Source organism: Aquarana catesbeiana, linkage group LG13, assembly GCF_042186555.1.
Source record: "Aquarana catesbeiana isolate 2022-GZ linkage group LG13, ASM4218655v1, whole genome shotgun sequence".
NCBI lineage: Eukaryota > Metazoa > Chordata > Amphibia > Anura > Ranidae > Aquarana > Aquarana catesbeiana.
In genome coordinates, this window is record NC_133336.1 from 189,430,886 (window position 1) to 189,444,998 (window position 14,113).

The 14,113-nt window shown below is 41.7% G+C and overlaps 1 protein-coding gene across 1 annotated transcript; it reads left to right on the forward strand.

The window, feature by feature from the left end:
• Positions 1-10,690: 10,690 nt before the first annotated feature.
• On the forward strand, positions 10,691-11,614 carry LOC141116981 (olfactory receptor 5AR1-like). The gene has a single exon (XM_073609530.1). It carries the CDS (start codon positions 10,691-10,693, stop codon positions 11,612-11,614), a length of 924 nt encoding a protein of 307 aa, XP_073465631.1.
• The last annotated feature ends 2,499 nt before the right edge of the window (positions 11,615-14,113 follow it).

The following is a 14,113-nucleotide window of genomic DNA, read 5'->3' on the forward strand; positions in this document are numbered from 1 at the left end:
ATGAGTGACTGGAATGAGCCACCGAGGAATGAGAGTGTTCCTCGCTACGGTGTCCCGATTTTGAGGAGGAACCGTAGTGTTTAGGTTTGGAAGAGGATTGCCGGTGATGCGATTTGGAAGAGTCGTTTCCCTTGTGAGAGCTTCGTCGCTGTTCTGTCGTAGAAGGGCTAAAGCACAAAAGAAAAGAACCACATAGAAAGAATAGTCAGAGAAACCTAAACACCCCGCCAATTACCCCCCCCCTGATTGCTGGACCCCCAAGGATGGCAGAATCCGACCCAGTACCTTCTGAGAGGAGGCTGGCCACAGGCAGGCGGTGGGAATCCATGTCCTCAGTAGCATCCATCCGGACTGCAAGGACATGGCAATTAGTAAAGACAACAGGGAACAAGTTACCTCCCACAAAAGAAAGCTACCTACCAGTAGCTGAAACTTTGGAGGTGTGGGAACTTCAGTATTACAGCCTGCAAGCATTCCCAAAGCCTGCAGGCTATCTGCCCTGTTTAAAAAGGGCGCCCCCGTGATGTCACCGCCTGTGCCGAGCATACGTAGTGCGCATGCGCGATTAGCGGCAATTTGCCGCTATCGCGTATGTGCGAAACCAGGCCTCGGTCTCGTACCGTACTCACGCATGCGCAGTACGGCCGAGACGCGAAAACGAAACTAAAACGGCGGCTGGAACGCAGGAGGAACCAGCCGCCGTGCCCCTACACAAACAGGAGACAGAGGAAACAGAGGGAGAAAAATAAACACTTCACAAATACTGCTGCCATACACAATACAGGACACCTCACCACTCCCAGCACGATCATCAGGCCGAAGGTAATGCGATAACACCGGACTCTCCAGGGGCAATAAGGGGTCACCTGCTAGTAGCTGGCTATGCGACCCGTGCGTAGCCTTGCCTGCCAGTGGCCAGGAAACCGGCTTCTTCCAACGCCTCTTCCAATGCCCCACTCCATACCCTGCTAATAGCTAGGGCTTAGCGGAGTAATGCGACTATGTCATCCGCAGTCGCAGCTCAGCTGACTTGATCGTGGGGAAAAAATCTTCAGGTAGAAAGACCAACACTAGGTCCTTACGGAGGAGGACAAAAAAAGAACACGGCCGGGGGCAGGGAGCAAAGATTTATGGGAGTAGTGTCCTATAGGGTAGTAGAGGCGGGACTTAACCCACACGTTGCTGCCATGGAGTCTGTCAGGAAACACATTTTTTGGAAAGCTGAGTTAAATTTAATTTGCCACACCCAGCTTAAAGCTTAACCACTTGCCATCCGCGCTATGGCCGAATGACCAACCAGTTATTAGGGGGCAATTACTTTTTCACATAGGGCCAGGCAGGTTTGGACAGCTTTTTTCCCCTAGTAAATGAAATCATCATTTAAAAACTGCATTCTGTATTCACTCGGGTTATCTTGGTGTAATATTAAAATTTGTTTGATGAGCTAAATCAAGTGTGAGATATATGCTAATATTTTTTTTTTTTTTAAAGGAAGGGGCCAAATACTTTTTTCACAGCACTGTATAGTTAACCACTTGCCTGCTGGGCACTTCCTGCCCAGACCAATTTTCAGCTTTCAGGGCTCTCACACTTTGAATGACAATTGCACGGTCATTCAGTGCTGACATTTTTATCATTTTTTTTACACAAATAGAGCTTTCTTTTTGGTGGTACTTAATTACTGCTGGGTTTTTTATTTCTTGCTAAAAAATTTTTAAAGAGACCGAAAATTTTAATTTTGTTTTAATATTTTGAAAACAGGTAATTTTTCTCCTTCACTGATGTGGGCTGATGAGGCTGTACTGATGGGCACTGATAGGCTGCACTGATGGACACTGATAAGGTGGCACTGATGGGTGGCACTGATGGGCACTGATGGTTGTCACTAAAGGGTGGCACTGAAGGGCACTGATAGCCGACACTGATAGGTGGCACTAATGGGCACTGATGATCACTGATGGGTGGCACTGATGGGCACTGATGGTTGTCACTAAAGGGCGGCACTGAAGGGCACTGATAGCTGACACTGATAGGTGGCACTGATGGGCACTGATTATCACTAATGGGTGGCACTGATGGGCACTGGTAGGCACTGGTAGGTGACACTGATAGGCAGCACTGATCGGTGGCACTGATGGGCATTGGTTGGCAGCGCTGGTGTACATTGATAGGTGGGACAGTTGGGCAAAGGTTTGTGGTACTGTGGGATTTTGAGACTGCCACTGTGTCACATACAATTAATCAATGTACACTAATCGTGATGTCATTCCCCCCCCCCCCCCTTACATTTTCTACATCCTGTGAGTGACAAGATAAGAGCAAAGAGGAAGAGGAGGCACTTTCACATTGTTTCAAAGTCAGAGAATGAGCCGTGCCTGTTTTTCATTGGTGATGGACATTCACTCCAAGCATATGGCCTCACATACCCGCCTACCGCTTTGTGAGCACAATTAAAACCGGATCACCAACTCAAATACAGAATGCTGTAAAAGAAAGATAAGTGCACACATCTATATGTATACAATGGGTTCTATTTATTTAAAAAAAAAAAAAACACAGTGAAAATGCCTAAGCACTGGCACAGCCATCACCAATGACCCTGTATTGTGTCTAATATGTGTATTCCCTATGATTGTCAGCTCCATCTAGTGGCCATAATGCTGTATTTTCCTGACTAAAGTATTTCAGGAAGATATCACATTATGGCCACTAGGTGGAGCTGATGACCATAGGATTTTCACATATTAGACGCAATATGGGGAATATTCCTGATGGCGTTGCAAATGCCTAAGCACTGTCACAGCAATCACCAATGACTCTGTATTATGTCTAATATGTGTATTCCCTTTGGACATCAGCTCCATCTAGTGGCTATAATGCTGTACTTTCCTGACTGAAGTATTTCAAGAAAATACCGCATTGTGGTCAATAGATGGAGCTGATGATCATAGGATTTTCACATATTATACTCAATAAAGGGATTATTCCTGGTCGCTGTGCGAATGCCTAAACACTGGCTCAGCAATCACCAATGACTCTGTGTTGTGTCTAATATGTGTTTTCCCTTCGATTGTCAGCTCCATCTAGTGGCTATAAAGCAGTATTTTCCTGACTTCAGTATTTCAGGAAGATATCACACTATGGTCACTAGATGGAGCTGGTGATCAAAGGGATTACACATATTCAACACAATGCAGGAATTATTTTTAAGCTTATTCTTATACTTAGGCATTCTCGCAGCTAATTTTTTTTTTTAAAACAGACCCCATAGATGTATAACTTTTACTTGTCTGCATTGACACTTGTCAATTGATTGTCATTTGATTTGTTTACTGCGGTAGAGTCATTTCACCTAAAAAAAATTACATTTGCCATCGTTGAATACCGTTGTTATGGAAGCCAATAGCTGTCATAACCCCGGCATAGTCTTAAACAACGGGCATAGAAAAAATAAGAATTGCGCTAATACCTATATAGCATACCATAAGAATCTACAATGAAAGAAGATAGTGATGGTAAGTATAAATGAAGTGAATCTAAAAAACATGTGATAATGATCAAAAAAATCCCATTGAATGAAAAATCAATACAACATCCTAAGTATAAATGAAGTGAATCTAAAAAACATGTGATAATGATCAAAAAAGTCCCATTGAATGAAAAGTCAATACAACATCCTAGTGGCTGCAAAACAGCAGCGTGAATATAAAACAAGTCCACGTGATAGTAAGTGTTAATCCGTGACAGCAAGGGAGGGTCCACCACTGGGAATGGAAGGGGTTACTCCTTACCAGATGGCCGTGACCCCCCACTACAGAGGATCACAGCAAGCAGATAACTTTGTGAGCCGGAGAGTGGAAACTGTTAGCGGCATCCACTAGAGGTCATCTCATCGTCAGCCATACCAGCGAAACCCAGGGCAAGGGTACCATAAAATATATGGAGGAAACTCACATAGTGTAAAACTGACAAATTTATTCAAAGTTAAAAAACACAGAGTGCACACTTACAAACATAGTAGATCAAAAAGCCTAAGGGGTTCGTTTTTGTGTTCCAGATAGGTTTTGTTAGTGCCCATATTAGATAAGTCTAAATCGCCAGATTTGGAGTATTAGTTACCAAGTAGTAGTTCACTATTGTTGGGACACATATGATCTGTCTATTTTAGTTTATTCATTTCATGTTTCGTTTTATATGTACACTGAGTTCGATATGTATTTGCATGATACCTTTATATGATATGTATTTGCAAAATGTCCGTACATAAACTTGCTACCCAGATGTATATGGCTCTTGCGGACATGTATTGGTCCGTATAGATTGATAGGAACTGACAACCTTTGCTGACTGCTTGCGCTGTGAAGTACATCCGGATGCTGGAAGTATCTATAGCGTCTTGGGTGACTCGCAGCGTGTAGTAATCCACAGCGAGGCTTGGTTTCGCTCTGGGATTATTTAAGGAGGTGACGCAGTGCGCCGCCTGTGCCCCTGGAAGACGTGATGATGTCACGAAACGCGTAGGGCGGAGCCAGACGACGCGCTGACGTCACCCCCAAGCTAATCGCATTCCAGTAGGACGGGTTTGTCCGCGCTCCTGTGGCCAAGGAACCGGACTTCAGGCTTTTTGATCTACTATGTTTGTAAGTGTGCACTCTGTGTTTTTTAACTTTGAATAAATTTGTCAGTTTTACACTATGTGAGTTTCCTCCATATATTTTATGGTACCCTTGCCCTGGGTTTCGCTGGTATGGCTGACGATGAGATGACCTCTAGTGGATGCCGCTAACAGTTTCCACTCTCCGGCTCACAAAGTTATCTGCTTGCTGTGATCCTCTGTAGTGGGGGGTCACGGCCATCTGGTAAGGAGTAACCCCTTCCATTCCCGGTGGTGGACCCTCCCTTGCTGTCACGGATTAACACTTACTATCACGTGGACTTGTTTTATATTCACGCTGCTGTTTTGCAGCCACTAGCATGTTGTATTGACTTTTCATTCAATGGGACTTTTTTGATCATTATCACATGTTTTTTAGATTCACTTCATTTATACTTAGGATGTTGTATTGATTTTTCATTCAATGGGATTTTTTTGATCATTATCACATGTTTTTTAGATTCACTTCATTTATACTTACCATCACTATCTTCTTTCATTGTAGATTCTTATGGTATGCTATATAGGTATTAGCGCAATTCTTATTTTTTCTATGCTTTATTTACAATTAATGTTTATTGTCGGATTTGCAGCTTTTCAAATGATTTAATTATTCACTTGGTTTTTAGCGCAGTTTTTTTCAATTTTTTCATTAAACAACGGGCAAACTGCTTTAAGATAAAAGTGGTCTCTGCGGCGGATTCGCCACAAGATCATGTTTATCGGCGGCGGGAGAGGTGCCCCCACCTTTCGCCACGTTCCCGTCATCTCCGCCACTTGCCAGAGTTGTCAGTAGCGTCAGAGACAATCCGATCCTTTCCCCTCTGAGGCACTGTGTCCAGTGAGGGAATGATGGCCCCCTCTCGACTCAATGACGTCGGATGACGGAAGCGATGTCAAACATCACTTCTGCCCAATGGCCTTAAAGGGAAATTTTTTTTTTAATTGATTATTATTTATTTATTTATTTATTTTGTATTGCATTTTAGTGTACATATGAGATTTGAGGTCTTTTTGACCCCAGATTTCACATTAAAGAGGTCCTGTCAGGCTTTTTTTCTATTACAAGGGATGTTTACATTCCTTGTAATACGAATAAAAAAGTGATCCAATTTTTTTTTTTGAAAGGGACAGTGTACTGTAAAAACAAAAATTAAAATAAATAAGAACAAAAAAAATATTAAAGCGCTCCGTAATTCTAGCACAGGCTTCCTCTGTAACTCAAAACTGGTAACCTGTAGAAATTTTAAACCTCGCCTATGGAAATTTTTAAGGATCAAAGTTTGTCGCCATTCCACGAATGGGTGCAATTTTGAAGCATGACATGTTGGGTATCAATTATCTTTCACAATTTAAAAAATTATTGGGCTAACTTTACTGTTTTCTTATTTTTTTATTCAAAAAAGGGTATTTTTCAAAAAAAATAAATAAATAAAAACGCTGCGCAAATACAGTGTGACATAAAGGATTGTATTCTCTAGGGTGTCTGAAAAAAAATGTATATAATGTTTGGGGTTCTAAGTAATTTTCTAGCAAAAAAAAAAAAGAAGATTTTAACTTGTAAACAACAAGTTTGAAAAATAGGCCTGGTGGTTAAAATAACATGAAAGTGTTAATGAGATTTCTGAGATTTATTTATTAAATATCTATTTATTTATTTCCTATTTATTTCTTATTATTTCTTATTTATGGGATTATTTTATGAGGTTTTAGTGGTAAAATAACATGAAAGTGTTAATGAGATTTCTGAGATTTATTTATTAAATATCTATTTATTTATTTCTTATTTATTTCTTATTATTTCTTATTTATGGGATTATTTTATGAGGTTTTAGTGGTTAAAATAACATGAAAGTGTTAATGAGATTTCTGAGATTTATTTATTAAATAACTATTTATTTATTTCTTATTTATTTATTATCATTTCTTATTTATGGGATTATTTTATGAGATTTTAGTGATTTGGCTTTACATATACTTTTGGGAAAAAAATTAGAAGAATAGAAAATGATTGCATAACCTGGGAATTTAAAATTCCAACGAGTCCTGGCCCTGGAGACGGGTGATCACAATAATCTGTAATATATACAAGCTGCAATTTCCTTCTTGTTCTTTGTGTGTTTGCTGGCTGCAGCTGTCCAGCCCAGCCCAGCCAGTGTTCCATAGAAAGGTATGTCTATACGTTCCACATAATGAGCATTTCCGTTTTGTCACACACAATGTTTGATTCATAAGATTGGGGAAAATGTCAGGTAACTTTAGCTGAGGACGTATCAGAGGGAGACCAGAAGTGTTGGTTGCAGGAAGGGCCATATCATATTTAAAGGGCTACCACTGATGCTAAAACATGACTTTGCTAGTTGATCAGCACAGCCAGAATATAAACCAAAGGTCTCAATTCACAAAGCTAGCACAAAGGGACAAGAATCCTTGCAAAAAAAGATACAGTTATTTTCAGCTTGGGCCCAAGGAGAACTGAAAATAACTGTCACATAGCTAAAATAAAAATGATCATATTTATGTTAAAGCTTTGTAAATGCAGCCGAAAATTCTTTATTATAATCTGATTAAGAAATAGGCAAGGCCGGTGCAGAAAACACACTCCTTGCATGTTGTTTAGAAGGATTATAACAAAGGATTTGGATTTATATTCCCGGAGTGCTGACCTGCATGCAGTTTCATACTTGGGCCGTGCACCTGGGATTTTCCTCCAATGACACACCATAGGAAGGGTGAGCCGGTTTGGATATTTATCACACTGAAACATAAATCTGATGTTTAAAGGGAACCTGTCATAAAAGAGGCCAGAATTGCTGATCTCCTGGTTAGCGAGAAACAAAAGATCTCTGCTGCTGCAAGGGAGTCTTACATCTCTTCAGAAGATCCCAGGCCTTGCCTGGTCCAGATACATGCAACCTGAGTATATCAGACCCCTGATTTTTCTTCATGGACCAAGCCTATTTTTCAAACGTGGTGTTAAAATCATTTTTTTTTTGGTAGAAAATTACTTAGAACTCCCAAAAATGATATATATTTTTGTATGTCTTGTATATTCAGACACCCTAGAGAATAAAATGGCGGTCGTTGCAATACTTTATGTCACACCGTATTTGCGCAGCGGTCTTACAATCGCAATTTTGGGGAAAAAATACACTTTTTTGAATTAAAAAATAAGACAACAGTAAAGTTAGCCCAATTTATTTTATATTGTGAAAGATAATGTTACACTGAGCAAATTGATACCCAACATGTCATGCTTCAAAATTAAGCCCGCTCGTGGAATGGCGCCAAACTTTTACCCTTAAAAATCTCCATAGACGACGTTTAAAAATTTCTTGCAGGTTACCAGTTTTGAGTTACAGAGGAGGTCTTTTGCTAAAGATCGCGGCAATACCTCACATGTGTGGTTTGAACACTGTTTTCATATGCGGTCATGACTTACGTATACGTTCGCTTCTGCACGAGAGCTCGGTGGGATGGGGCACTTTTTTTTTTTTTGTTATTTATTTTACTTTTTATTTTTTATTTTTACACTGTCCTTTTGAAAAAAAAGGGTCACTTTTGTTCCTATTACATGGAATGTAAACATCCCTTGTAATAGAAAAAAGGCATGACAGGACCTCTTAAATATGAGATCTGGGGTCAAAAAGACCTAAGATCTCATATTTACACTTAAATGCAATAAAAAAAGAAAAAAAAAAGAAAAAAAAAAGAAATGTCTTTTCTTTTTTTAAAATAAAAAATTTCCCCTTTATGACCATTTAGCAGGAGTGACATCAAACATCACTTCCGTCATCCAATGTTATGGAGCCGAGCGGGGGAGGCCATCTTTCCCTCACTTGGCTCCATGTCTCAAAGGGGAGAGGACCAACATACAAACGGAGTGCGGCGGGAGGGGCCCTCTCCCGCCCCTGATAAAAGTGATCTTTTTTGCTTTTTATTTTGGCGCGGGGTTCCCCTTAAAATCCATACCAGACCTGAAGGGTCTGGTATGGAATTTAGGGGGACCCCCACATCATTTTTTTTTTTTTTATTTTGGCCGGGGTTCCTATTAATATCCATACCAGACCTGAAGGGCCTGGTATGGAATTTAGGGGGACCCCCACATCATTTTTTTTTTTTTTATTTTGGCCGGGGTTCCTATTAATATCCATACCAGACCTGAAGGGCCTGGTATGGAATTTAGGGGGACCCCCCACATCATTTTTTTTTTAATTTTGGTTCGGGGTTCCCCTGTGGGGAATTCCCATGCTGTTTTTCTCAATGAACTTTTATGTGTATTGTCGGACTGGCAATGCAATAGCCGCGAGTAGTTTTAAATGGCTTTTTTTCCTTTGAAATGTCATTTTGCTGTCAGACTGTTCTAAACACGGGAAACATGCGCCCCTTTACAGGCATACTATAGACACCCCCCAGGTACGAAATTTAAAGGGATATTACACTTTTATTGTTTGACTTTAAGCATTATTAAAATCACTGCTCCCGAAAAAACAGCCGTTTTTAAAACTTTTTTTTGCATTGATCCATGACCCCTGGGGCAGGACCCAGGTCCCCAAACACTTTTTATGACAATAACTTGCATATAAGCCTTTAAAATTAGCACTTTTGATTTCTCCCATAGACTTTTAAAGGGTGTTCCGCGGCATTCGAATTTGCTGCGAACACCCCAAATTGTTCGCTGTTCGGCGAACTTGCGAACAGCTGATGTTCGAGTTGAACATGAGTTCGACTCGAACTCGAAGCTCATCCCTAATGATGGGCTACCCTCAGTTCTAAGAAGGCAGCAGAGCGTGGTGGTGCTATTCGGTCACGACTGGAAGAGTGGAAACCTATTAGTCTTTGAATACCACATTTAAATGCAGGAGGTTGTTTCTATTGATCATTGACATGAGCCCACATGTGGTAGTTGTCCTCTGGATAGCTAACTATAGGAAAACTCCCTTGCACTGGACCAAGTAGAATACCTTCAGAAAACAGTGATCCAGCAAACCAGTCTCCTCCATTAAGTGGCAAAAAACAATTGGACTCAGTGACAACTCTATGAAAACTTTGCTGCATATTTTGCAAATGGTGAAAATGGGGAAAATGGTGACAATTCAATAGACATGCAGTATCACCTTTTCACGCATTTTGGACGTTAGTCCTTAGTCATAGCTGTGACTAAAGACTTATGCCGCGTACACACGAGCGGACTTTACGGCGGACTTTGCCCGGCGGACTGGATTTCGTCGGACAATTCGATGTGTGTGGGCTCCAGCGGACTTTGTTTTCTCAAAAGTTGGACGGACTTAGATTTTAAACTTGTTTAAAATTTATCCGTTGAAATCGAGTCCGGTCGAAAAGTCCGCTCGTCTGTATGCTAGTTCGACGGACAAAAAGGCACGCTAGGGCAGCTATTGGCTACTGGCTATGAACTTCCTTGTTTTAGTCCGGTCGTACGTCATCACGTACGAATTCGACGGACTTTGGTGGATTGTGTGTAGGCAAGTCCGTTCATTCACAAAGTCCGTCGGAAAGTACGTCGAAAAATCCGCCGGGCAAAGTCCGCCGTAAAGTCCGACCGTGTGTACGCGGCATAAGGATCTGAAACTCGAAGGCGTCCTGTCTTTTTAAAACCCACTTCCTTTGGCGAGTGAGTTAACCCTGTTTTTTCCACAGTCCAAACAGAAGGGAAATATAGTGTCTTTAAGAAACCAGTCCCAGTGTCCTGTACGTATCCCCCCTCTCCCCCTCTGCCCTAAGGCCAAGGAGGTGGAGGCGACAGTAGAGCTAAGACAATGGGCTCGGGAGAGGGCATCTCCATTTTGAATCAGTGTGTTGGGCCTGTGCTCCACTACAAACTCAAATTCCAATAGTGCCAGTTTACTTATATTTATTATGAACAATTCCTTGATTGTGATTAATAGTTATATAAAGTAAAAGCCTACATGTGCTCCTGAGACACACCAAATTTATATTAATATGTTCCATAATTGCATTTCATATCATGTTCCAAAACAATTTAAATGTATTCCTTTTGACGTGTACTAGGTAATTATGGAAGTCATCAATCAGACATATCCACCTCGAATAATTCTTCTCGGCATCTCCGATGTCCCATATCTCCAGGTCATCTTCTTTATCGTCTTCATGGTGATCTATATTATCATGTTGTCAGGTAATCTTCTGCTGGTCATTGTGGTGAGGATCAACGCAAAACTCCACACTCCCATGTACTTTTTCCTGAGTAACCTTTCCGTTATTGATGTCTCCTTCTCCTCCAGTATTGTTCCTCTAATCTTAGTAAAAATGCTTGCCAAAGACAGAAGTATTTCCTTACTGGAATGTGGCATACAAGTATTTATCTCCTTAGCTTTAGGGGCAATAGAGTGTATGATACTGGCAGTCATGGCTTATGATAGGTATGTTGCCATCTGCAAGCCCTTGCACTATAATACCATCATGAATAAGAAATGCTGTTTTTCTTTGTCAGCAATAACCTGGAGTATAGGAATCCTCAACTCTGTTGTCTTGGTGAGTGACACGTTTACGCTGCCTTTCTGCAGATCACAGCTGAACCACTTCTTCTGTGAAATTCCTCCAATGTTACGAATAGCCTGCACAGATACTTGGCTCAACCTTCTGGTGGTCTTCACATCTGCAGGGCTCATTGTCATGAGTTCTTTCTTTTTGACTCTCATTTCCTACATCCGTATTATCTCCACTGTCTTGAAGATCCGTTCCTCACAAGGGAGGCATAAAGCATTCTCCACGTGTGGATCTCACTTGACTGTGGTCACAATTTTTTATGGAACCATCATGTTCATGTACCTGAGGCCCCGCTCTATAAGCACTCATAAAATGGACAGTGTTGTTTCCATCATATATACTACAGTGACTCCAATGTTAAATCCTTTCATCTATAGTATGAGGAATAAAGATGTTAAAAGTTCATTTAGCACAAAATTGAATAGACAATAAAACCCTTTAAAAATGCTGAGGTATGATGACATTCTTATTTGTGCCCACAAACAAAGCAGCTCTGGCTGTAATGCTCACCTTGAATCTGGAGCTGTCTACTGCAGTACCTCTCCTTTGTCACAAGATGTCCCCAGTCTTCTGAGTTGAATTGCTGGACTGTGAGTGCAGAGTGTCATGGGCCCTCCCGAAGCACGGCACCTTACTTTCATAGTCTGTTGATGCAGTGAATGACGCTGATATCATCAGGCCTGCATCATCCAGGACCATTGACTACTAGATGAAGACCGATGTTTCAAGAGCACGTTGACCCTTTTTTTCACTTTGACAGACAGAGACGTCTTTAGCTCCATTTGTCACCGTGCTGAAAAAGGCCACCATGCTCTCAAAACATTGGTGTAACATTTTTGCTGATATGGGACAGACAATCCTGCTTCAAAATCTACTTTTTGTTGTGCTAGTTTGCTCTTCATTCCTGGATTTTGTATGGTATCACCATAAAGTTATGCACCCTCCTTTCTCAAGGGTTACCCATAGATGTCTGTACAGTATGGTTTGATGAATTGTTAATTAGAAAATAAAAGTCCAACAGGGGTTCTAACCCTTAATTACTCATGGGTGGAGCTTGAGGAGTTGCAGGTTACAGTCACAATGGCGACCTCGGCTATGCTCCAGGGGGCCCGTGCAGCCTCCCTGTCACATTAGGTTTTACATCAGGCATCACTAAATGGTGGACCGCGGTCTGGATCCGGACAGGGTCACTGTCTCATCTGGACTGTGGGGGGGGGGGATGCGAAGGGGCAGAGGACACAGCTGTGGAGGGATGATGTGAAGGGGTGATGGTGGGCACTGCTGTGAAGGGAGAATTGTGATATGCAGGAGGACTGAGGATGTAAGAACGGTAAGAGGAGGGGTGCTGTGATTTGCAGGACCTGAGTCATAACACAAACATGCAATTCGGACTTCTGCTGCAAGAAAATTTTAGTGATCAGATCATCATACCTCCATGAATTTACACTGTGACGCTGGGGGAAAAGCACTTGCTGCCTCACCCAGCATAGGTAATTTAGTAAGCTGACCAAGCTGGGGCATGCCCAGGCCCATCCCAGGGCCTCTCTGAGATTCCGGTTTCAACTACACAGGGTGACAAGAGGTCCCAGGTCAACTTTTGGATAGGGGCCTACAAGCTTCAAGCTACACCTCTGTACCTAGTCTTTCCATAACAAAAAAAATGTTTTGACTATGCATACACTCTAAAGGAGTCCATTGGGACCAAATAATGTCAGGGACTGTAATGAATATATGTAGCATCCTCCTTCTGTCCCTGTACCTCAGCCCATGGAATCTGCCATCAAAGCCCATGCCTGATAACCATAGAGGACAGTTATAAAGACCTAAACCAAATTAGTTACACCCCAGAGTAAAAGTGGATTTACCTAATTTAGAGTTTTTTGTGTGCTCTCCAATGTGAAATTTATATTGTAGGTAACAGATTTAAAGTAGAACTATAGGTTTACTGCCAAAAATTGCTGGCAGAATGTAGAAAGGATTAAAGCACCACAGAAATGAACATGCTTAGTAAATCTAGTCTATTGCACATGACTAAAGGTCAGAAGCGAGAGCCAACATGTTTCGGGGCTCAGACCTCTTTATCGGGACATATATACTTAAATAGTTGAAGAAAATACTAGACAACTACATGCAATTAAAAAGATAAGGGGTGTACTGTATCAGGAACTGGCAACACTCGATATGTCCGAGAACTGAATTTAAGTAAAGAAAGGAGCAGGAAGTAGGCTTGGCTTGGTATCACGTGCTGCTCCTTTCTTTATTTAAATTGAAATTGTTTTCCAGTATTTTCTTCCGCCAGCACCTAAAGTGATACTAAAGTCTTGTTTTTTTTTTTATATATATATAAAAATAACAAACATGTTATGCCACGTACACACGAGCGGACTTTACGGCAGACTTTGTCCGGCGGACTTTTTGACGGACTTTACGACGGACTTTACGACGGACTTTACGACGGACTTTCCGAATGAACGGACTTCCCTACACACGATCAACCAAAGTCCGACGGATTCGTACGTGATGACGTACACCGGACTAAAACAAGGAAGTTCATAGCCAGTAGCCAATAACTGCCCTAGCGTCGGTTTTTGTCCGTTGGACTAGCATACAGACAAGCGGACTTTTCGATCGGACTTGACTCCGTCGGAAAGATTTGAAACATGTTTAATTTCTAGGTCCGTCGAACTTTTGTGGAAAAAAAGTCCGCTGGAGCCCACACACGATCGAATTGTCCTACGGACTCCGGTACGCCGGACCAAGTATGCCGTAAAGTCCGGTCATGTGTACGCGGCTTTACACTTACCTGCTCTGTGCAGTGGTTTTGCACAGAGCAGCCCAGATCATCCTCTTCTCGGGTTCCTCTTTGGCTCTCCTGGCCCCCCCCCTCCTGTTGAGTGCCCCCACATCAAGCAGATTGTTATGGAGGCACCC

What these genes read in the sequence shown, in the direction of transcription:
- LOC141116981 (XM_073609530.1), top strand. Translation starts at nt 10,691, where the DNA reads ATGGAAGTCATCAATCAGACATATCCACCTCGAATAATTCTTCTCGGC.